Source organism: Schistocerca gregaria, chromosome 1, assembly GCF_023897955.1.
Source record: "Schistocerca gregaria isolate iqSchGreg1 chromosome 1, iqSchGreg1.2, whole genome shotgun sequence".
In the NCBI taxonomy this organism is placed as follows: domain Eukaryota; kingdom Metazoa; phylum Arthropoda; class Insecta; order Orthoptera; family Acrididae; genus Schistocerca; species Schistocerca gregaria.
Genome location: NC_064920.1, coordinates 933,341,924 through 933,368,221, shown reverse-complemented (window position 1 = coordinate 933,368,221; position 26,298 = coordinate 933,341,924). Strand labels below are relative to the sequence as shown.

General features: G+C 42.4%; 1 protein-coding gene across 1 annotated transcript in view; it reads right to left on the bottom strand.

Annotated features, from left to right (window-relative positions):
* Nucleotides 1-6,886: 6,886 nt before the first annotated feature.
* The window catches only part of LOC126309833 (discoidin domain-containing receptor tyrosine kinase B-like), a 271,956-nt gene continuing 252,544 nt past the window's right edge, over nucleotides 6,887-26,298 (bottom strand). The window contains exons 14-18 of the mRNA XM_049992104.1: nucleotides 24,786-25,084; nucleotides 17,445-17,537; nucleotides 11,928-12,069; nucleotides 10,166-10,315; nucleotides 6,887-7,384 (exon numbers count right to left, since the gene is read on the bottom strand). Coding sequence (XP_049848061.1) covers nucleotides 7,229-7,384; nucleotides 10,166-10,315; nucleotides 11,928-12,069; nucleotides 17,445-17,537; nucleotides 24,786-25,084 — 840 coding nt within the window. The 3' untranslated portion in view covers nucleotides 6,887-7,228. The remainder of the gene's footprint in view (nucleotides 7,385-10,165; nucleotides 10,316-11,927; nucleotides 12,070-17,444; nucleotides 17,538-24,785; nucleotides 25,085-26,298) is intronic.

The window sequence follows — 26,298 nt, the reverse complement described above, 5'->3', positions numbered from 1 at the left end:
GTGTGCGGAAAATTAAGAATTCCTGCTGTCAGTGGGATGCTAAAGATTCTAGTCACTCTCTAAAGTGTGCTTGGATTACAAGCTACCTCCTAAAGGCATGTATCTGGGTCCAACTCTCAATGTGGCAGCTAGTTGTATCGTTGCGTAAATTTTCATTTGGAACATGCCTTTATATTTTACAATTGTCTAACTTACATATCACTGAAGAGCCATTACTATCTTGTGACCGAGCAACTAATTCAACTACGTTCAGCCGGAATCCTTTAAACGTTTGTTTCATTGTGGCTTATAAGACCCACTCAATGAAAAAGTAGGGCAGCAACTTTGTGCACAAAAATTTGGGCAAGAGTACTCTTCGCAGTTTGTTTATCTGCCTCTCAATTGCAGTCGAAATTTGTCAACACTTTTTGGTTTTTGCGCATAGGAACATCCTAAGCAAGCCCTTTGCACTGCAAACTATGTAACAGCAAACTTTACAGCAGAAGTGAATAAGTATGCTTGGAATTTTTAGAACTCTGTACTTATCCACTTTTCTTAACATTTTTCTTACCTGCATTTCTCTGAAGCAGACCACAGACCAGTCTTCAGTTATACAGCTAAGTCATCAGAAAGATATTATGTGAAGGCACACACAATCCGTAGTTAACACGGAATCGGTTGTGAAAACAAGGAAGTTGGGGAATAGGCCGTATGTGGCATAACGATAACTTGTACCAACAATGTAGCTGGTAGAGGAGAGAGGTTCATCTATGTCTAACAAAATAAACGGCGGTAGAGACTACAGTAATTATTTCTGAATGACTGATTCTAAAGAGGAAATATTAATTTTTAACATCGGATAACGTAACTTAAAAGTGGATACATATGTTAACGGCGTTAGTAGCTTCTTCTTCACGCATGGTGGCACCGAGCGTGGGATGCTGCTGCCAGACACAATGTTCAATCACGAATGGAGGTGAACCAGAAAATTTGTTAACTTGTAGGTGACGGATACCGCATGTTGCTGTAACCAATCTCCCTCCCTCCATATCTCTCTCTCTCTCTCTCTCTCTCTGTCCCTCCGTGTGTGTGTGTGTGTGTGTGTGTGTGTGTGTGTGTGTGTGTGTGTGTGTGTGCGTGATTATGTGTGAGCATCTCTTGAGCACGTTGGTCGAAAGTCACACAAGCAGCTATAAAATATACACAGTGTTATAGTACCAATTTTAGAGGAAAGCAGAACTGAGATATGCGTAGCTTGCAAAATGACACATTTGTTCAAGTGATCGCAAAATGAGGAAAATGATAGCTTCGACGTTGGGTACGCAGCGTGTAAAAATCACGATAGATGTTACCACACGAAACAGCTTCGCTCTGGCTTTTTGAAGGTGTCATCAAGTTTCCCCCAAGTAGGAAGTACAAAATGTTCTACCACCTACAGTAACAGTGCTGCATCTGCAGATACGGTAAGAAGAGTTCATTCTTTCATTTGATTATGGATTCTTCTTTCTCGTTTATCTCGTTCTCCAGCTCACTTAGTGTTACTGGTAAAGCTCTGTCACGCGTTAGACGAGCAGACGGCGATTGAAGTATTTCCTATGATCCTAATAAATAGATACTGCTGTTTATGTTAGTTGATTCCTCCTTGGTTTACAAAATAACAATGCAGTATGGTTCAAATGGCTCTGAGCACTATGGGACTTAACTAATGAGGTCATCAGTCCCTTAGAACGTAGAACTACTTAAACCTAACCAACCTAAGGGCATCACACACATCCATTCGCGAGGCAGGATTCGAATCTGCGACCGTAGCGGTCGCGCGGTTCCAGACTGTAGCGCCTCGAACCGCTCGGCCACCCAGGCCGGCAACAATGCAGTATCTGTGCAGTATTTTTCTGAGAGTGTTATCTCGACGGTGACTGTGGGATTGTCGTCGATTAAGTCGCAGACAGCAGTTATGACATACGTAGTTCATTGTGACACTATTAAGTAACGGTGTCATGGCTCCACATCGACTGTTGCCTAATTAACAAATATTTACTTTCTTCATTTCGCAGGATTGGCCAATTTAGGTCTTACTGGACGTTCTCAACAACATATAACATCAACCTATAGGACTTCAAAAACATTCTCAACAGTATACGGGGTGAGTCACTAACTATTGCCACATACAATAAATCCGAAAGTGTGATAGGATCTGAAAAGTTTGTGGGACAAATGTTGCATGGGACAACGGGGGCCATAATATGACGTTGGGTTTTTGTTGCTAGGTGGAGAGGCGTCGACGATATGAAGGTCAACTTCGTTTGTTTTTTTTCAATGGGTTTCTATGGTTTGGTACTTACTTTCTGATATTGGCTATCCAGACGAATCCAATGATATGTAACAGTAAGGTCTTTGAATGTCAACGAAGGTCGAAAAGGTTCATTTACAGAAGGTGTTCAAAGTGGTGACCATTGGTATCAATGCAGTGCTGCAATCATCATGGATTGAGTGGTATTCCTTATCACATCGGGACATGTCGAAGCACATGCCCTGACAATTCTTTTTCGTAAATCGTGCAAATAGTAAACATTCGCCAAATACGGCGTGACGATCCAACGTGCCATTGACATCTGAACACCATTCGACGGTTTCGCAATACAATACTAATAGCAACGTTAAGACTAATATTGTCGAATCAAGCGAATGTAAATGACGTATTCCTTCGAAGAACAAGTCGATATGCTTCCCATTTACGAAGAATTCCAACTAAATTCAGTGAGAGATGGAGACTTATACGCTGAAAGATATCCTCAACGTACTCACCCTACACGCCGTACTTTTATATATGTGTACGATAAACTGAGAATAACTGGATCTTTAACGCATCGTAAACACTTCAACAAAGGAAATTTACTAACGAAGAAATGGAAATTGGTACTCGTGCCACTGTGGTTCGTGACCCTTGTGTTAGTTTGCGTCAAATTTCAAGGGAATCTGGCATTATCCAGAGTAGTGTTGTTCGTGCTCTACATCGTCATAAATGTCACCCTTGCAATATGAATCTCCATCAAGAATTAACTAATACAGATTGTATGCGTCGCATTGAATTCTGTCCATGGGCTCAACTTCAGATTCCGAGGGTTCCCACATTTATTAAATTGGTTTTATTTACTGACGAGGCTACATTCACGAACCATTCAAAATGTAAATTTGTATAATATGCATTATTGGCAACTGAAAACCTATATTGGCTGCGGCAAGTTGCACACCAAAAACCGTGGTTGGTGAATGTGTGATGTGGGATTCTGGAGGATAGAATTATAGGCCCCTATTTCATCGAAGGAAATATTAGTGGTAGGAAGTACACCACATTCCAGCAAGAAACATTAGGTCTGTTATTGGAAGAAATGTCTTTAGGAGCAAGGAACAGAATGTGGTACCAACACAATGGGTCTGTGGCACATGTTTCGCTGTTGGCTAGAAATGAGCTGCACGGAAAATTCCCAAATCGTTGAATTGGACGCGGAGGAGATATGCTGTGGCCGGCACATTCGCCAGAATTGACACCTCTGAATTTTTCCTTGTGGGGATTCGTAAAAGACATTGTTTATAAAGGCACCTGAAGAAATGCGAGAAAGAGTTACCAGAGCACTTGCTTCGATAGTTGCCGATGTGATAAGGAAGAACACTCAATCCATTATAAGAAGATTGCAGCACTGTATTGATACCAATGGTCATCACTTCGAACATCTTCTGTAAATGGATGTTCACGCCACCTTTGTGACCTTCGCTGACCTTCAAAGACCTTACTGTTACACATCATTCGATTCGTCCCGATAGCCTCTAACTGAAAATGAGTACCAAACTATACCATCTCATTTCAAGAAAAGAAAAAAAATGTCCTCTCTATCTCTGAAGCGACCCCACCTAGCAACACCAAACCGACGTCATGTTATGGGCCCCGTTGTCCCATGTAACCTATGTCCTACAAACTTTACAGCTCCTATCATACTTCCGGAGTTATTCAAGGAGGCAATAGTTAGTGACCCACCCTGTATAACAGCAACCTACAGAACCTGAGAAGGCCTGTAAGGCTAAAACTGGCGTTTGGTCTGAAAACATAATAAGGTAAATAATTGTTAATTAAGCCACAGCTAGCGTATGCCTTGACACCGTCCTTTAACGGTGCGGTATCCTACACGAAGAAAATCATCTACCCTATAATCACCGTATTTCGAATTCCTTCCAATACATAATGTTTTATGACACAACTCTCAACCGTATAACGTGATATACCACTTTCACAATCTCCAGCTCTTTTAACCTGTTTATGGTCTTGCAATTCAGAGATGTTGTTTTCTTTTGAGTTACACATACACCTGAAGATAGGGTTGAGTCCATACATACCGATACTCTGTTGACGATTCGCTATTTATTCACACTTTCTGCTTGTCGGGCGGCTTTTGACGGATGGAGATGGATGTTTCTTGCTTTTCCAACAGAAGTGCTACTGAGTATATGGATACACAATATCACTACAGTGTCAACCATGCGTTGCTATTCTCTTGTTATAGATAGCTATCCAGGAGAGTCTTTCTGGGTTTTCATCATTCAAATACATTACTTAAGCTTGACGGTTCCTATTAAATACTTACCCATTTATAAGGATTGGGAATTACGCTACAGTTCTCCCACAAATGTCCATTTTAACCACATAACATCCGCATACATGTAGACTGTAACGCACATGTGGTACCTCAATATTTAGACTCATCTGTGAGTTGGTTTTTTTTTTCTCTGTGTCTAACAGTCTTCCCACAAACCGGCCACATAATTTGCCACCTGATGTTTTCTGCACAGTCATAACTGCACCCCCAAGTGGACTACGTTTTTCAGGCCGCGTGTCTACACTTCAACACCTGACCTGCTGCACAAGGGGAAAAACAGCGATTTACCACATTTAGTTAGACGTACTACGCAACCTAAAAACATGCGACTTGTAATAGCTGTAATTGTTAGTCGGTAAATGACTACCTATGTTGCGTTGTTCAGCACAGCGTTTTCAGTCAACTATAGAAATATCTCATCTATGCACTATATAAATAGAATTCATGTACGTAACACTATGCATGCCTCGTTTCATTCAGGACATCACATACGGGGATGTACAGCGCCATGAAATATGAGTTAAAGCATGACTATCTGAAACCGAAAGAAAGCAAGCGTAATGTGTACATATTAGGACGAAGAGAATATACAAACGCCATATTTTTGTCGAAACATTCTCTTCATTTCCACCTACAGAGCCTTAGTACATTAACGCATTTAATCCCGCTTGAAGTCCATAAAATTTAAAACACCAATTTTATGTATACTACTGACCATTGAAATTGCTACACCAAGATGAAATCTAGATGATAAACGGGTATTCATTGGACGAATATATTACACTAGAACTGACATGTGATCACATTTTCACATAATTTGGGTGCATGGATCCTGAGAAATCAGTACCCAGAACAACCAGCTCTGGGAGTAATAATGGCCATGATACGCCTGGGAATTGTGTCAAACAGAGCTTGGATGGCGTGTACAGGTACAGCTGCCCATGCAGCTTCAACACGATACCACAGTAGTTCATCAAGAGTAGTGACTGGCGTATTGTGACGAGCTAGTTGCTCGGCCACCATTGACCAGACTTTTTCAACTGGTGAGAGATCTGGAGAACGTGCTAGCCAGGGCAGCAGTCCAACATTTTCTGTATCCAGAAAGGCTCGTACAGGACCTGCAACATGCGGTCATGCATTATCCTGCTAAAATGTAGGGTTTCGCAGGGATCAAATGAAGGGTAGAGCCACGGGTCGTAACACATCTCAAATGTAACGCCCACTGTTCTAAGTGCCATCAATGCGAACAAGAGGTGACCGAGACGTGTAACCAATGGCAACCCATACCATCTCGCCGGGTGATACGCCAGTATGGCGATGACGAATAAAGCTTCCAATGTGCGTTCACCGCGATGTCGCCAAACCCGGATGCGACCATCATGATGCAGTAAACAGAATCTTGATTCATCCGAAAAAATGCCATTTTGCTATTCATGCATCCAGATTCGTCGTTTAGTACACCATCGCAGGCGCTCCTGTCTGTGATGCTGCGTCAAGGGTAACCGCAGCCGTGGTTTCCGAGCTGATAGTCTATGCTGCTGCAAACGTTGTCGAACGGTTCATGCAGATGATTGTTGTCTTTCAAACGTCCCCATGTGTTGACTCATGGATCAAGTCGTGACTGCACGATCCGTTACAGCCATGCTGATAAGATGCCTGTCATCTCGACTGCTAGTGATGCGAGGCCGTTGGGATCTAGCACAACGTTCCGTATAACCCTCCTGTGACCCACTGATTCCATATCCTGCTAACAGTCATTGGATCTCGACCAACGCGAGCAGCAGTGTCACGATACGATAACCTGCAATCGCGATAGGCTACAATCCGACCTTTATCAAAGTCGGAAGCGTGATGGTACGCATTTCTCCTCCTTACACGAGGCATCACAACAACGTTTCACCAGGCAACGCCGGTAAACTTCTGTTTGTGTATGAGAAATCGGTTGGAAACCTTCCTCTTGTCAGCACGCTGTAAGTGTCGCCACAGGTGCCAACCTTGCGTGAATGCTCTGAAAAGCTGATCATTTGCATATCACAGCATCATCTTCCTGTCGGTTAAATTTCGCGCCTGTAGCACGTAATCATCGTGGTGTAGCAATTTTAATGGCCATTAGTGTAACCATCTACGAACAGTGTGTCTATATGGTGGTGAAAGTGTGGGATGTGGGAGGAATGCGTTCACTAATAATGAAACAACAGATATGAGGAACTTACAATACTCACCGCAAGAATGTTTGGGTAAAATCGACAAGGACAAGAAGTCTGTGAAAAATTTACTGTTGTCTGTACATCCATTGCTGTACACATATTATCCATGTAACAGATATTTTTGATAACATTTTTCCAAAAGAAGTTATAGTACAAATTGTGATAAAAAATGTATTAATGTATCTCATATTGGCTTTAGTGATAAAAATTTTCATTTTCCTAGAGCGTCACGAGGATTTCACAGACCATCACGAGTTTCCAATAACACTTTTTTCCTGATATATTCGAAGTATGTCAGCCGTAGTTCAAACGTTATTAGAAGTCTTTAATGAATAACATTCTGAAATCATGGTGGCCCCATTACTCTAATTTCACGCAACTTTGGGTGTGAGGTCACTCCCTGTACTCAACTGGATGGACAGAGTTTCTGTATTTCAGAAAAAGGTAGATCTCTTTGAACCTAGGTCGTACTGTTTCGTCTCTCTTCCAGCAATCGCACATCAGGTCATACAGTTCTGGTGGACAAATTGTTGGTTTGGGAAGGAACACCTGAAACAAACAAAAAGATTAAAATTATCACAACAACTAGAGCAGATTCAATCGGACACTGTACAGCTTTATTTTCCAGCTTTATAAGTGACGGACAAAAATATATTTTGTTTGTACAGACATGAATGAATATTTGCGCTGATACTAGACTGAAAACTAAATTGCTATCTGGCGAGAGCAAGTAATGAACAGGGCGTAGGAGCTTTCTGTTTAATATTTCTACGTAACATCATTGTGCAACACGTCGTATTCTCGCGATAAATTTATCTAAGAACAGTAACTCGCTGCTCTGTAGTGAAAAGGTCCCGACTCATTAATATGCTATAGATCGCGAAGCTGAGAACTGGATTATTTATGTATTTGGATAACCTATGGCAAACCAACTGAATCAGTTTGGTCCACTACTTGCTTATGGTTATAGTTACAGCATGTTCTAAGGCATCTCAAAACCACTTCCAAGTGACCTGTCCAACGAAATCAATTGTGCAATAAAACTGAACATTATATCTCTATAGTTTTCTGGTGGAAACGTACTTTCTTGTCCAATGAAAGCGGTCCTCTTGCATTTTGATCACGTCATTCTAGATTTAGCTCCTTAGTCGCCCATCGCTCAGTTCCTAATTTACCTTTTACTCATTTACTCTGTCAATGTGTTTATCAGTTATTGGATGTGATTTTGTGTATTAGAAATTTCGTATAAGGATATCACTGAATCTGAGCTCATGCTCCAGTTAACAGGTTATCCGCAAAGTAAGTTACCTAGGCAGCCTAATGAGAACGGTCGAGCACTGATGGAAGCTAGTCCGCATAAATGAGTGTGGCAGGTCATGACTTCCGTAAAGTGGCACTTGACGTTTCCCTATAAGTCTATCAATGCCTTGGCAGCTGAAAATGGTATCTTTCTTCTTTTTTTCCGAACTGCAGGGTCAGATACATGACAAATGCATAAAGGAAAAGGCTAATTAAAATTCATCGGCAGATCCATCCTTAAGGATAGGGCCACATAAAAGAAATTGGAACTGCGTTCATATTTTCAGAACTTCGTCAAAATGACCGTGAGAGCAGAGTGATATGCAGGTCCTCACTGACTACAAAACGAAATCCATATAAGCAGTGGTTACAGTTCTTTAGCAGAAACACAATAGCGAAAGTTTTGAACAGGATCGACATGGTTGATGAACAATGAGCTGGCTACTTGTAATAGAAACTAAGCTGCATTCGTTGCATTGGCGTCGTATTAGATTTTTGGCAAGGCTACAATCAATCACACAGTGTCATTCTGTAAATAGGTGCGAATGGCGTTCTTGATCCGAAAGGCCATTCTTTTCGTTGAGTTCTTTCCTAGAAGACCGAGCGGGATAGACTCGCTTTCGGAATGACCACGGTTCAGATCCTCTTTAGACCATCCAGATTTGCTGAAAACGTTTATTTATTTTCTGAACTGGCTACCGATTTTGGTACACAGTAACATTCTGAGGCCTTTCTTAAAACGTATAGGTAGCCTCTTACCACTTACTTTTACTTTCCAAGTAGATGTATTTTACGACAGTGCGCATGGGATAAGAGGCTACTGATACTTTTTAATTGTGGCATGAAGGTGATACTGGTACTGTGTACCAAAACTGGTAGGCAGCATCCAAAAAAAGAAATATATATATAATCGTCTGAAGCAGTATTCTATTGCTCACTGTTCTGCTGACAGTATGTTGGAAATATGTAACATCCATATTTAGGTCTTCATTGATTCTGTAATCACTTTTTGGAAATGCTTCGATTGTGGTTTTGAAAGGACACGACTAATTTCCTTCCTCACCCTTCTGTGGTGTCAACTCGTGCTCGGCCTCTAATGATCTGGTTAAAGATGGAACGTTATTCACTAACCTTCCTTTCTTCCTTCTACTTTCCCAGATGTCAACAGGTAAACGCTGAACGGTATTACAAAAAAAAGCGATAACTATAGCGGTTTCTTCAGAGCCACATGTTCGCGTAACTCAGAAAAAGTTTGTGCTACTCAGTAACACTTCTCCTGCTCGATTTGCACAAAGAGTTTCTGTTGATCATTTTGTAGTCCTACTGTTGTTTGTATCTCCTTTTCTATTTTTTTAATAAACTGGAAAAAATGGATCCCTGTTATATTTCCAAAACTATGAAAAGATGAGGATGGCTTTAATGTGCTGGTTCCTATCGTATCGGAAGCTTCTGAGACACACAGATCTAAACAATGATGCCACAGTGTATCGTGAATACGGTAAGAAGTGGTTCAGCTCTGGCGTCTCAGCCAGAGTCAGTGGATGTGGAGGGGGCGCTGTAAGAGATGGAAACTCGGCGCGGGCGCGGCATTCGGCAGACATTCGGTCACTGCAGCTAGTGACCATCACAGACGGGCTGGTTCGTTTGTATTACCGTAGCGTCCGGTGGGTGCTTGTTTGGTAAGGACTGTGATTTAGCTTTCCTCATCTGATTATTTCAATTTGGTTAGTGACGGAATTACACGTGTTTCTCAGGTTGCTAGAGTTTACTTATGGTTGCCTCCTGTCAAGTGTGTTGTGCCTCTTATTTGCCTCATTGCCTCCGTTTACTTTGGAATTAATTTAGCTTAAATAAGTGTAGTGTGCTAGCTGAAAAGAAACTTATTTCTGTGTGTGCTACTGCTGAAGTATGTAGGATTGCCAATTATGTTACGTTTCCTGTCAAAGCAAACGTTACTATCTAGGACTCGGCATACCTTTACTGCCCAACTCACGCTAATTATCCTGGAAAGCAACAGGGTTGCACATGTACCTGCAACTCGCTGCCGTAGTACATGTGTTCGGCGTTCTGGATGACCTCCTCGTTGGACAGGTGCTGGAACGGCCGCTCACCCGCCAGACTCAGGATCTCCCACAGCGTCACGCCGAAGGACCACACGCTGCTTGCTGGCGTGTACCGGTCCTAAGGCCAGAGAAAGTGCTAACTGTACACGAGTTGCGTCGTGCTATTGTGTAAAATCTCACATGGCTACATGAAAGGAAATTCAACATATTACAGTCGTCGTTTATGGAGTTAACAAACATTCAGCTAATAATAGAATATATGCGAGTGCAGGCTTTCTCCAAAATTTCATATATGAAGTCACGACCCGTGAAGAATTCATATATAATAGAATATGTTCAGATCCGCGAAGATGTTGAAAATACAATTTAAGACAGGACAAAGGAATTATCCGAATGAGATGAAAATCGATAGCCGTGCTGTGCGTATACAGACAAACAAATGATTATTTCACAAAAACTGGATAACTTATTCAAAAGCAGGAGATTCATAAACTAAGCAAATCAATAGCGAATTGGTCCACCTCTGTTCCATATGCAAGCAGGTAATCGGCTTGGCATCAGGTGATAAGAGTTCCCGGACGTCCATCTGCATCTACATCTACGTGGATAACCTGCAAATCACTTTCAAGCTCTTGGCAGATGCTTCATAGAACCACCTTTACAATTCTGTGAATAAATTCCTCCTAGCATTAGGGCCAGAGGTGAACCAGCGCGTTATTGAGTTGCTCAATTTGTGATCCTCATTTTCTTGAATGAATCATCCTATTTTTCCAAAATTGTAATCATTTGTTTGCCTATAAATGTACGTCACATTTACTGATTTCAGCCGCATTCGGATAACACCTTCGCGGCGCGTCGTTCGTATTTTTGTCTTACAGTGCTTATCTACAGTTTCTAGTATATTACAATGTAGGAGAAAATTTTAGAATTTTCGCGGCGAATTTAGTGTTGGATGAAATATCAGGCTTGCAGCTAGTCGCCGACAACTGCTCACTATCATATTACTCAGGGCACCTGGCAGCCAAATTCGGGATTGGTTCGGTGGCTCACCTGAGGATGATTGGAAAATTCCCAGTCGATGTATCGTGAGTGCAGTAGACGACGACTGGATGCAAAGCCTGCAATTTATTCGAAACAGTTTGACTGATTTGAAGAGGCCCTTTGCATAAAGTTGTGCTTAGAAGCCACAAAGATCATAGACATGAAGTTTCATCTAGATGAAGAAAGTTAGAGCAGGACAATATAAGCTATCATACCGGTACTCTATTGCCATGGTTTCTACCGACGTTGAACGAAGATAAAGGAAATTTAATAAGAAAATCTCTTGAACTATGAGATACTAGAATCAGGGAGAATGATTGGATGGTCTGAATGAGATTCCTTAGAATTCATGTCCAGTCCCTTTACGCGTTACGTAATATCGACATTAAGTTTGGTGAGAATTTTAACATTTCAAGTCAATATCCATTTTTCTACTCGATGTTGTGGTGATAACTGCGGAAAGTTTATTTAGTTTCCGATAAGAGCCAGGTCCAAATCCCCATACAGCTACTCAAAATCAGGTAAACTGATTTCCCTAAATAAAAACTTGTCTTACCTGTTGCTGATTTCTAATAACATTTTTTAAGACTACGATATTCCTATTTTAGGTCAATGTAATCTTCATACTATTCTTTATGAATGTAACAGTAGTGTTGAAAACATTTGTGTAGTGTTGTGAAATATCTAACCAGTAGTATGCTCTCCCAAGGCAACCATCGGATTGGAACTGGAGCAGGTCCACCAACTTGGTAGTAGTCCTTCTTGTAGAGGTCGCAGCCCATAGCCAGGTCTGCGACTTTCACTACGTACCCGCGGCCGAGCAAGCAATTTCTGTTAACATTCAAAAACACATGTTAGTATTATTATCAATAATGAAGAAGAATATTTAGCAATTCAGTTAGTTGAAGTGATATTTTACTGCACCTAGATGAGATAACACAACCCTTGGTATCGATAGTACACTGCAATCTATTGTTCGAAAATAAGAAAATTTTGCCTAAAGTATACAAATAGTTCGTAGTCAAATGTCAAACGGTATAGCCAAGTAAAAACTTGATGTATTGTTTCCGAAGTTACTACGCTACATTATTAAGATTACAGTATTATCTGAAGAACACTACCTGGCAGAATAACTACCCTCTTCCCCTAAGAAACATCTACACGTTATGGTGTGTGGAGGAGAGTACTTTTTGTACTACTAACAGAGCCCTCCAAACGTGTTCCATTCGCGAATAGCGCGTGGGAAGTATGATAGTCGGTAAGTCTCTGTATTGGGTCTAATTTCTCGAATTTTTTCCTCATGGTCATAACGCGAGACGTATGTAGGGGGAAGTAATATGTTTGCTACTCATTCTAAAGTGCTTTCTCGATATTTCAATAGTAAATCTCTTAGTGATGTACAACGCCTTGCTCGTAACGTCTGCCAATGGAATTTGTTGAACATCTCCGTAACGCCTCTCGTTCCGAATAAACGAACCCGTGATGAAATGTGCCACCCTTCGTTGGATCTTCTCTATTTCTTCTATCATTCCTATCTGCTAGCGGTCCCAGATAGATGAAAAATACTCAAGATTGGGTCGAACAAGAGCCTTATAAGTCACTGGCTTCGTGGATGAATTACTTTTCCTTAAGATTCTTCCTATGAATATGAGTCTGGTACCTGTTTTTCCCACTATTTGTTTTGTATTGTCATTCTACTGAAGGTCGCTCCGCATAGTTGCTCGTAGATAGATACTGTTTCCATCGGTTTGATATCAATAGTGTATCTACACAGTAGTGGATTTCTTTTCCTACGTTTGCGCAATATATTGCATTTATTTACGTTCAGGGTCAACTACCAGAGCTTGTACCTTTAACTAATTATCTGCAGGTAATTCTACAAATCGTTACTGTCTTCTGGCGTTGCTACTTGGTTGTGGACAACCTACCATCGGTGAACAACCTTAGAGGGCATCCGATGCTTTCTAGTACATCATTTATGTATATTGTAAACACTATCGGTCCTACCACGCTTCCTTGGGGTACACCGGAAATTACCTTTAGATCTGTCGGTATTGTTCCATTAAGAGCGGCATGTTGAGGTCTATCTGCAAGGAGGTTTTGAATCCAGCCGAAAGTCTGCTCCGATACTCGATGAGATCGTATGTGTTTCACTAAACGGCAGTACAAGACGGTGTCAAATGCCTTCCTGAAGTTGGGAACACGGCATCAACCTGAGCGCTATTGTCTACGACACTGTGGACGTCATGGAGGAACAGAGAGACTTGAGCTTCGCAGGATCTCTATTTGCAGAATCCATGGCGATTTTTACAGAGGAGATTTTCCTTCTCTAAGAACGTCATATCTCTTTAGCACAAAACATGTTCGATAATTCTACACCAGAATCTGTCCTACGGCCCTTCATAAAAACGGGAATGACCTGCGCTTTCGTTTAGTCGATAGGCACCAATTGTTGCTCAAGTGATTTACGATGAATTACTGCTAGAAGGGGAGGAACTTCTTTCGCATAATCTTCGTGGAATCTTGTAATTATCTCATCTGCTCCTGACGCCTTTCCACTACTAAGGGATTTTAGTTGTTTTTCTATTCCGAGATCAGCTACCGCAATATCTGAAATTTTGACGTTCGTTCAACCATGAAGGGAAGGTCCGTGTTATGATCTTTCACGGCGAAACAATTTTGAAAGACCGAAATCAGTATTTCGGCCCTCTCTCTGTCACCTTCCATGGCCACTTAGTGAATGAACTGATGATTTTGACTCAGATACTGATTTTACATACGGCCAAAATCTCTTAAGGTTTTTACTCAGATTGATTGACAACGCTTTACTTTCAAAGTAATTGCAAACTTCTCTCATTGCTCTCCCTACGCCCATTGTCGCTTTTTTCAGCTTTTTGTCAGCTAGGTTTTTACGTAGCTTGAATCTGAGGTGAAGTTCCATTTGTTTCAGTAGCAGTGTTCTCACACGGCTATTATACCTTTGTGGGTGTTTCCCATCCCTTAATACCTTACTCGGAACATATTTGTGTAGGGAACATTGAACGATTCCTTTGAATTTTTTCTATTTGTTTTCCATAGCTTCGTCCTCACAACCGAATATTTAATGCTGACTCCTCAGGTACTCAGAAATTTGTAACCTGACACTCTTGCTACACCAAAATATCTTCCTGCCTTTCTTAACAATCTTTGTCAGACTCGTTGTCATAGATGCCTTATGATCACCGATACAGTCCCCTACATTAACTGACTCGATAAGTTCAGGTCTGTTTGTTCCCAGGGAGTCTAAGTCGTTACCCTCACGAGTTGATTCTCTAGCTATCTGCTCAAAAAAATTTGCGGACTAGACATCCATAGCAATGTCACAAGAATCCCTGTCTCTGGCACGAGATTTGATTGTATTAACCTTCAGTAAGCGACTCTAATTCTGGGACCTTTCCTTGTATGCCCGTGCAGTTTACTAAAATCATATTAACCTTTTCTATCTCTGATCTGCGACGACAAACATTTTCTGAGGACATTGTGACCAATTTATTAGGCAATCCAAGGGAGGATCTCTCTAACCTAAAAAAGCCCCATGTACTCCGCTACCCTAATAGCCGCTTCCTGCTTGTAGTGCACGCAAGACCTATTAAGGGGAGCCCAGCAACTGGCAAACCAGAAATTCTGTACCCTATAGCAGAGGTCGAGAAATTCGCATCCGGTAAATACTTCTTCACTAGCACGTGAAGAGCTTTCCACTTCCACCTCGTCAAATACACAGATCTTGGTAAAAGAGAAGTATTGCCATTTTGAAGAAAAAGCTATTATAACACATAGTGTGCCATTTGCTCAACTACTCAGTCATGACATTCGCTCGATTTCAAGAAGATAGGAACCGTTATAACTATCTTATTGAGCTATATCCACAGTTCATAGAATATATATGACGCATTTGTTGTTAAAATTTACTAACTACAGCGACAAAAAACTATGTTCTTGATGATAATAACTCGTTTAGAGGACCAATGCCTAATGAACAAAACTTGCAGTTTTTTTATTTTTGGTGCAGCAGATAATCTATTACTAATATTCTACCTGCGATAAAAGTATAACTTAGTCAGTGGACTGCGGACAAAATAAATGACACTACGAATGACACCGCACATTATTTTTATCCACCATTTTGGAATTAGCTCATTAGCTGACGTAGTTAAGGTTCAATGGGAGATCATTACCAAGATATTTACTTTGAACAAATCTCTCACGCCAATTAAAGACCATCAAAAGGTCACAATCTGCCTGCAGAAATTTTAGAGTGAATTAAATATAGCAGAAAAAGTATATTTAGGCCACTATCACAGCCTTGAAAGTGATCTGAATAGATAAAAACGAGAAAAGTTGAACTGGAATATCAGACCACTTTCTGTCAACTGCAACATCGAATAGGACTCAGTAATCCAGATGTTAAAGAAGTGTTTATCCTAAAGAGCACTTTTCCTTTCGACTTATTAACGTTTGGAAACTTTAGCGTCTGTACGATGTGTATAGAAGTGTCCAGAAAATTTTCTAACAGCAGTGTGCTCTCATGAGCAGATGGACTATCTATGTTGTAAATGGAGCACTTATATCTCCCCATCGAATAGAATGATTTATCGTATCAAATAACTGGAGTATCGAAAAACTGCCATTCAGCGTGTCACTGGATGCAGACGTGTAGCCGTAGGGTCTTGGGCATCTTGTCACGGTTCACGTGGTTCTCCCCGTCGGAGTTCGAGTCTTCCCTCGGGTATGGGTGTGTGTGTGTTGTCCTTAGCGTAAGTTAGTTTAGGTTAGATTAAGTAGCGTGTAAGCCCAGGGACCGATGGCCGCAGCCGGTTGGTCCCATAGTCTTTACCACATATCTGCATTTCCGCAGCCGCGTAATATCATTGTAATCGTAGCTGGAAGGTTGGAGACCGAGAGGTGATACGCCCCATATCTCGTCGTCATGCGGGCATCGAACGTACCAGGAACCACCCAGTAGCTCAAGAATAAGCCGCCGTCGACAGAACATTCAGCCGCGGGCAATGATGTTTTTATCACATAGTTTACTCTATGATGATGGCCGAAGTAGAGAGGACATAAAATGTAGGCTGGCATTGGCAAGGAAAGCATTTCTGAAGAAGAGAATTTTTTAGCATCGAGTCTAGATTTAAGTGTCAAGAAGTCGTTTCTGAAAGTATTTGTGTATAGTGTAGCCATGTATGGAAGTGAAACGTCGACGATAAATAGTTTAGACAAGACGAGAATAGAAGCTTTCGAAATGTGGTGCTGCAGAAGAATGCTGAAGATTAGATGGGTAGATCACATAACTAATGAGGAGGTACTGAATTGAATTTGGAGAGAAGAGAAATTTGTGGCACAACTTGACTAGAAGAAGCGATCGCTTGGTAGAGCATATTCTGAGGCATCAAGGGATCACCAATTTAGTACTGGAGGGCAGAGTGGAGGGTAAAAATCGTATAGGGAGACCAAGAGATGAATACACTAAACAGATTCAGAAGGATGCCGGTTGCAGTAGGTACTGGGAGATATGGAATCTTGCACAGGATGGAGTAGCATGGAGAGATGCATCAAACCAGTCTCTGCACTGAAGACCACAACAACAGTTTACTCTACGAGGAAAGCCACAACGATACGCGTCACGTTTGTCAACAGGTCACAGTTTAAGCAGGTGGAATGGGCATTGCCGTTGACAGGATATCACATGGTGTTATATTTGGCACTGGATCTGCCCATCGTCACACATGAGCAATAAATCATGCGTCCATTTCCTCGCATTTAGCATCCAGAAGGCAACTTTTACCTGCAGGTAGTCAATGCTCCAAGCTACGTTACATAATTAATAAGGCATTTTGGAAAGAATATACTACACCAGCAAATATTACTTTCCAAGTGACCCAGAGATTTGAGATCCTGTTTGTCTTTAAACTGGCGTTCGGCTCAATACTTAATAATAATCTTATCAATACCACTTAACATGTTTCCCCTATTTTCTACAAAATGACATTATAAGATAAGTTTTAAACTATAGAACCCAATCATCATATTCTATTGTTGGACATTTGAGATCCAGAGGCATCTTCCTGATTTGCAACAACCGTAAATCTACGTTGCTGTATTTAAAAATATCAAGGGAATAAACCGAATACTTTACGATTCGTTTACATATGTATTGAGTATCTTACCTTGCAGCCAGATCCTTGTGAACGAGGTTTCTTGACTCCAGGTACTTCATTCCAGACGCTATCTGCGTTGCCATGGAGGTAAGGCACTCAATGCTGTAAAACAGAAATGTAAGTATTATTCGAATAAATACGACTGTCTTTCACAATGAATGAATGGGCCGTGTTTCTCTAGATGTATCTGGCAGTTCAAATGTAACAAAAAATGTTGCATTGTAAAAGTCACCTAATTCCTGTAAATTCCGGTGAGTAGGGCGATGAGCACTGACTCACTCCCATCGGCATGGTGAAGAGGTATCGGGATTCATCATACCATACAACGCTCTGCCACTGCGCCAACATCCTGTGCCGATGGTAACGTAGCCATTCAGCTGTAGTTGCCGATGTCGTGTTGTTAACATTGCCATATGGATGTGGCGTCGGCTGCGGGGGCCCATCGTTAGGAGTGTTCGTAGCACTGTGTGTTCTGACCCACTTGTACCTTGCTCAGCATTAATATCTGAGGTTTGTTCCGCCACATTTCAGTGCCTAACCCTTTTTATCAATCAGTCCAGGCTGCAACGTCCGACAACTGTAACGAAGGGTGACCGCCCAACCTACGATGTCTGGACCTGCTTCACCATTGTCTCGCCACGCGTTGAAGACAACACAGCAGTCCTCGAACACCCGACAAGACGTGCAGTTTCCGAAATGCTGGTGCCGAGCTTCTGGTTCATCACAACCATCAGTCACACGCAGATAGATAGCGCGCCTTCCTCATTCTACATACGGATAACTCGCTCACTGCTATTACGTGCAGCTAGCGTCTGTCTTGACTAACAGTTATTCGTCAGCTGGTGACGTTGCTATCGGCTGGACGGGTTTGTATCGGTAGAAGGTCGGTGGTCATACTGTTCTGGTAGATCAGTGTATATTTTTTCTCAAGTCAACGTCCCTTTTTTTTAACTCATACTAATGGTACAGGGATGAATAAGGTATTGTTAGAAAGTTTTCTTAACCGGATTCTGACACTGCATACCGATTTTTGCTAAGACTTACTATTTATGATAAATTATAACATAAAGAGAGTTTTAACATTCGTGGGCAAAAAGGCCTCACGAATGCACAGTTTCAAATCTATATATCGTAAACCTAACTTATTAATCACATATAAGACACTTCCTTCTCACAATGTCTTATTATAAAAACCATTTTATATGTTTTAAATACTTATTAACTGGATAATCTGTACAGGGTGGTCCATTGATCGTGACCGGGCCCAATATTTCACGAAATAAGCGTCAAACGAAAAAACTACAAAGAACGAAACTTGTCTAGCTTGAAGGGGGAAACCAAATGGCGCTATGGTGGGCCCGCTAGATGGCACTGCCATAGGTGAAACGTATATCAACTGCGTTTTTTTAAATAGGAACAACCATTTTTATTACATATTCGTGTAGTACGTAAAGAAATATGAATGTCTTAGTTGCACCACTTTTTTCGCTTACTGATAGATGGCGCTGTAATAGTCACAAACATATTGCTCACAATTTTAGACGAACAGTTGGTAAGAGGTTGGTACTTTAAATTAAAGTACAGAAAGAAGGTACGTTTGAACTTTTTTTTCGGTTCTTCCAATGTGATACATCTACCTTTGTAACTTATCATTTCTGAGAACGCATGCTGTTGCAGCGTGATAACCTGTAAATACCACATTAATGCAATAAATGCTCAAATGATGTCCGTCAGCCTGAATGGATTTGGCATTAAATGTAACGACATTCCTCTCAACAGCGAGTAGTTCGCGTTCCATAATGTTGGCACATGCGCTGACGCATGTTGTCAGGCGTTGTCGGTGGATCGGGATAGCAAATATCCTTCAACTTTCACCACTTAAAGGAATCGAGGGATGTCAGATCCGGTGAACGTGCGGGCCATGGTACGGTGCTTGATCCACCTGTCATGAAAAATGCTATTCAATAGCGCTTCAACCACACGCGAACTATGTGCCGGTTGGAAGTACATATCCATTCTGTCATGCAGTAAAACACCTTGTAGATACATCTGTGGAACATTACGCAGGAAATCTGCATACATTGCACCATTTAGAGTGCCATTGATAAAATGAGGGCTAATTATCCTTCGTCCCATAATGCCGCACCATACATTAGCCCGCCAAGGTCGCTGATGTTCCACTTGTCGCTGCCATCGTGGATTTTCCGTTGCCCAATAGCGCAAATTATGCCCGTTATTTAACCGCTGTAGGTGAATGCCGATTCGTCTATAAATAGAACGCGTGCAAAAAAAATCTGTCATCGTCCCGTAATTTCTCTTGTGCCTAGTGGCAGAACTGTACACGACGTTCAAAGTCGTCGCCATGCAATTCCTGGTCATAGAAATATGGTACGGGTGCAATCGATGTTGATGTAGCATTCTGAAAACCGACGTGTTTGAGATTCCCGATTCTCGTGCAATTTGTCTGCTTCTGATGTGCGGATTAGCCGCGACAGTAGCTAAAACACCTTTTTGGGTATCATCATTTGTTGCAGGTCGTGGTTGACGTTTCACTTGTGGCTGAACACTTCCTATTTCCTTAAATAATGTAAACACTCCCGCGAACTGTCCGGACACCTGGATGATGTCGTCCAGATACCTAGCAGCATGCACAGCACACGCCCGTTGGACATATTGATCACAATAGCCATACAGCAACACGATATCGACCTTCTCGGCAATTGGTAAACGGTCAATTGTAATACTGGCAATGTATCACGAAGCAAATACCGTCCGCATTGGCGGAATGTTTAGTGATACCACGTACTTATAGGTTTCTGACTATTACAGCGCCATCCATCACAAAGCTGAAAAAGTGGTCCAACTTTAACATCCATGTTTCTTTACGTACTACACGAATATGTAATAAAAATGGAGGTTCTTATTTTAAAAAATGCAGTTGATGTCCGTTTGTCCTGTGGCAGCGGCATCTAGCGGGTTAACTATAGCGCAATCTGGTTCCCCCTTTCAAGCTAGACGAGTTTCGTTCTTTGTAGTTTTTTCTTTTGATGTTTATTTTGTGAGATATTTGGCCTGGTCACTATAAATGGACTACCCTGTATACAGCATTGTCTTAGAAGTACCCATAATCACCACGGTAGTTCATTATCTCTGCCCGTCGTGGAAGTTAACTGTTCTAAACGAAGATGCTATCTGAAAAGACAAACATATTGGTCATTGTCGCGTTGAACTGTGATTCACCTATTGTCTCTACGGCCGAACGTACTTAGGTAAAGTGAGAAGTACTGTGGCTTGCCAACCGCGGAGCGCGCGTGGCCGAATGTCTGCCGGTCGAACAATTCTGACGCCAGCGGTTTCCACTCAAACCGCGGCAGGACCAAAATGTCAGCGAGTACACCATCAGAGAGTGACGACGGCGTCCGCACCGGTATCTCAAACGCCACTCGCAGCTGCCATTGGCGTGCGCCGATCGAGTCTAAGTTCTGCTTCCGAGTCCCAGCCACGCAACTAATCAGAAAGACGCAGTACCCCGCACGTCGAGAATTTAAGATCGCTCCGGGGCTGCCGGAGGCAATGACATCGCCAGCCCGGAACCGATGAACCTCGCCAGAACCACGGGCGCGGTCGCCGTCCAGTCCTATCCACTATCCTCTGCCTCCATACAACCAAGACTTCGGCCCCCGGCGACCAGACTGCCAGCTCGGCGCGTTTGGACTTTGTCATCGTTCCGGTAACCGTAGTTAGTAACTTTTTCACCACTCACGCTCTTCAGAGACTTAGCGTTCACGATGAGTGTGCTGGACAGTGGTCTGTTGGAACTTCAGCCTTCGTTCTACGACTTCCATCGTCCAGCACAGGCTTGATTATTTGTTTTACTATTAATGATCTTTTTTTTGAGACAGTTGTTTACTACTCTGTTCTAGAATAGCTCTTCTTATCACAGTAAATTTTCCGAAGAAATATGTAATTTCTATGGTGTTAATTTATTAGGTTTGTAAGACAATTCGAGAAGCAATTTTTAGTGTTGTAAATATTTAGCTAAAGGCTCAGAAGTGTGTGCATTCAATCGAATGGTGCCCATAATCGTTTTTCCAGTTTAAATTCCGTGCGTCAATTATATTGGACATTAGAGGTGCAATTAAGATCTCAAAATACAGTTAGAGGTTATTGAGGCCTTAGTGATATCCAAGTTGAGAAGCCAACACTACGTTCTAACCTATACATACAACATTTACTACAGTTGTGACTCCTCAAAGCCCAGCGAGGTGTCGGACAATCAGTTGTATAGTGCAGAATTCTTACATTCATTAGATCTGTCAGTAGTACCGAAACATTAATTTACATTACACAGTAATACTGTGGTCAAGATGATAAGAAACCTGCTTGCTAAACAGAGCTTAGTCGATGAAGCTCCCACGATTGTAACAAAACCCAATTAATTTACAATGGATGCTCAGCTGATTGAGCTGGAAGATCTGTTGTAATACCGCGGATAAACTTAACATCATCTGATTCAAGCATGCCTTTTCAATTGCCAAGAAGACAGTTACTTAAAAACGGATTTTTAATCACTAAAAAAATGAGTAGGAAATAACTCTTCAAAGAGCAGGACTGTATTTGCCAAATGATATAATTATTCACGGACAGTTGTGTTCTGATTTTTCCAGGGTAAGTAAATGGCTTTACATTTTGCTATCCCTTAAAGAAAATGAAAAACTAAAATTACACAAAGATTAGCTTATTATGTCAAATATCGTTTACTCCTAGGTATTGTAATGTTCGGTAAAGAATTTTGTTCAAAATTACGTACGTGGCAGTGTATCTACAAGAAAGTATAAAAAATTCATGATTATGATATCATGTCGTTGGGCTGGTTTTGAAGATGTTTATTCTTCCTACCCGCAACTACCGTTATTATAACGACTACAAGTACTCCAGATAGCATCATTCTTTGAAATTAAAGGGGTGCGAATGTTTCACACGAGTCCCCACTAAAGAGGTGCGAATGTTTCACACGAGTCCCCACTAAAGAGGTGCGAATGTTTCACACGAGTCCCGTGGTTTTCATTAACCTTTATCAGGTATCACGGTTTGTTTTTTGAGCACTGAAAGCTGTTTCTGTAATTGGTATGCCCTTGTGCCAGTCCTTGGTACTAGGTGACTCATTGCTGCGTTAGTCCGCGCCTCGTGGTCTGGTACTTAGTGTTGCTGTTTCTAGATCATGGGGTCCTGATTTCGGTTCCCAACCGGGTTGGAGATTTTCTTAGTTTGGTGCTGGTGTTTGCGTTGTTCTAATCATTTCATCTTATCATCGTCGACGTGTAAGTTGCTGAAGTAGCGTCAAATATAAAGACTTGTGAAAAGTGATCGAATAACCCCAGACGAGGTCTCCCGGTTATTCACGCCAGGCGATCATTTACTTTCATTGGTCGCTTGAGCGTATCGCTGGTGCTGGGTGCCCGCACATTTCGAATTCGCCGCGCGGCCGATCGGTTGTTGGAAACCGCGTTCCGCGTCATCTAGCGGGAATGTCGAGCATCAGGGGCGCCGACACACAAGAGTAGTGCTAGGCGTTAAAGAGAGAGACGGAGCGGTGGGGAGTCAATCGCGTCTGGGAGCGTGCGGGACATGAGAGAACACTGTAGGCGTGGAGAGGAGGAACGGCGCTAAAAACTGACAGCAGAGGCCGGAGGAGTGGCTGGTGGAGTCTTGCTGCCCCACTGTGTGTGCGCCGGAGCAAAGCAGTGTGTGCGGATTGATAATTACTCTCGTTTTAAAGCGACTTGGCCGACGTCCAGTGTTTGATGCAGCGAGAAATAAGGCATTGTATCATGTCTGCGCTCTTAATTTGGGGAGGCCTGTAAATGCCTCTATAATTTGGGTACGTAAGCCAGCTTCAGATATATCTGTCTTGCGCGTGTCAAATGTCGTAATCGGTTACCATGAGTCCTCCTCCTGAATGTACCGTCTCGCCCCTTTAAAACTGACTGCAGTACACAAGAGGGTTGTGAGCAGGGGGGTAATGTCATGTCACTATTTTCTAAAGTCTGATTGGTTGCCGGTGATAATTATTTGACGTATGTCTCCGTGATGTGTGAAGAATTCGTTCGATGGATCGTGTTTCACTGCAACTGAGCTGATTAGTCACAGGAGAGCAACCCCTTTGATATTCCGTGTGAATCTGTGATATTTGCATATGTCTTATCCTGTGATAAAGCTTTCATCAAAAGTGTTCAAGGAAGAATAACATTAAATTGACTGTTCCTTTAATGAAGAAATACTAAGGTTCCATTTAATGTGTTATCTATTGGATAAGTGTGAGGGAAATTAAGATTGACCTGAGTTTCATGCTTTGATCAGACTGAGTTTTGATCCCTATGTTAGATAGTATTTTACAAACGATGCTTTATTAACGGCTGACCTTTAACCTAAGTTGCTCCTTTAAAAAAAATTGAGAAATTCTAAAGATTGCTGTCATCGAGGTAGTACATTAATGTCAGTGGTATTGAAAGAATTGTGTCTTGTGAACTTCGTTAAGAGTATTCCTTACGAAAAATGCACAGAATAATGTCCAACCTGCGTGTTTGAATCAGCCCAGTCCACCACTCCACCCTGTTGATGTACATTTCTATTGTTTTGTTGAAACGCTAAATCGGTTACGTTCACGATTGGTACACACGTTAGCTACGAGAGCTGTTCGGAAAGTAAGGAACGATCGGTCGAAAAATGGAAACCACAGCGAAAATTAAAGTCGTTTTATTTGCAACAGTTAGCTACATCTTCCTACTACGTCTCTACATAATCGCCGCTCCGACATAGTACAGTTCTTCCGAATTTCTCATACCGCCGCCTATTAGGTGGTAGCCGTATGTGCTTTCCGATAGTTTTCTATGCTGCACTACAGGACGTTGTCTGTGCCAAAACGTTGGCTTGATAGGCAGCAGTTCATTTTAGCAGAGGGGAAGCCAACTCCTGGCTGTATGGTGGGTGATCAAACACTTCTCATCGAAAATGCAACATTGCCCCTGCAGCGTGTAGCCGAGATTTGCCATGAAGAAGCAAATGCAGGACAGTTACGTTATGTAGGGTTGCATGAAATCAATCGAAATATCGCGGCAGCGCATATATTTGGCGGGAGACACTGTTTTCTAGGCATCTTTACGTGTTCACTGTGCGCTCAGAAATGAGATATTCGACGGAACGTTGTCTACGGGAATAGAAGGTCACTGCCCAACACATCCGTGCCAAACTTCATCGGTTTCTCACTGCAGTTTCCATTTCGCGAACGATCGTTCCTAGCTTCCCGAACAGCCCTGGTACGCCGGAGCAGCGAGGGGAGTGCAGACGGACCTGAGGGGCGGCCTGGTGGCGGCGTGGTACTGCAGGTAGAGCGCCAGGTCGCCCAGCTCCGGGTACTGCGTGAGCGCCCAGGCGGGCTGGCCGGGCGCGGGCGCCGGCGACACGGCGAGCAGGCGCGCCACGTGCTCGTCGCTGAGCGCCGCCAACATGCGCAGCTCGCGCGCGCTCCCGCCGCCGCCGCCGCCGCCGCCCCCGCCGTCCCAGTCTCGCGGCAGCGTCCGCGCAAACACCGTGCGGCACGCACCGCCCGCCGCCTGCAGCGCCGGCTCCTCCGTCTCGCACAGCAGCACCTGCAACGCCACCACAAAGACGCGGGTTAGCCACCTACCGCAGCTAGTATTTGCTACCAAGTGCCCGGCAGCCGCAATGCTCAGATTTTAGAGAGAGGAGAATGAAGTATTCGTGGCTCGGAGCACTCCCGCAAGAAACCTAAGAACAGAATTGTCACCATTTACCAACAAATTTATTTTCAACACAAATTGTCTCCTTTGACCGATACTGAAGCTAAACACTGACTAAGTGCAAAAGAGTCACTAATCTGGTAGAAAATTTGAGACTGAATAGAAAGTTCACTTAATGCTTAAACCTAGCACCACTAAGCTCGGATCTGTCACATGGATGTCTAACGGGAGGGCAAAAATCACACTCACATTCTTTTCACTTTTTAACATTATTTTCTATTTTGCATACAAATAAACTAAATAAAGTAATGAGTATGAGAAAGATTATTATACACTACTGGCCATTAAAATTGCTACACTACGAAGATGACGTGCTACAGGCGCGAAATTTAGCCGCCAGGAAGAATATGCTGTGAGATGCAAATTATTAGCTTTTCAGAGCATTCACACAAGGTTGGCGCCGGTGGCGACAGCTATAACGTGCTGACATGAGGAAAGTTTCCAATCGGTTTCTCATACACAAACAGCAGGTGACTGGCTTTGCCTGGTAAAATGTCGTTGTGATGTCTCCTGTAAGGAGGAGAAATGCTTACCATCACGTTTCCGACTTTGATAAAGGTCGGATGTAGGCTATCGCGACTGCGGTTTATCGTATCGCGATATTGCTGCTCGCGTTGGTCGAGATCCAGTGACTGTTAGCAGCATATGGAATCGGTGGGTTCAGGAGGATAATACGTAACGCAGTGCCGGATCCATATACATCAGACTTGTGTTAAGAAATCATAAAAGAACGTACAATAGCGAACCACAAATAAGAAAACAGGAAATCAAAGTCAGAAATTACAATTGAGGTTTTCCTTCCTCTTCACTTTCACTTTCAGTTTCACAACCTATGCGTATGAGTGATTGTGCAGAATGAGTGGAACTCACATACTTGGAACAACTGCAACCAACTACAGGCTCTTTTATCATCTTCTCTTTTTCCTTTCCAGAGTTTTTGCTCTTCAGACAGATGTGGCATCTTCCTTTTGAGTAAAATTCAACAAATTGAACAGTTGTAGTAATTCTGGACAGCGTTTTCACTAAAACACTTTCCAGTACAG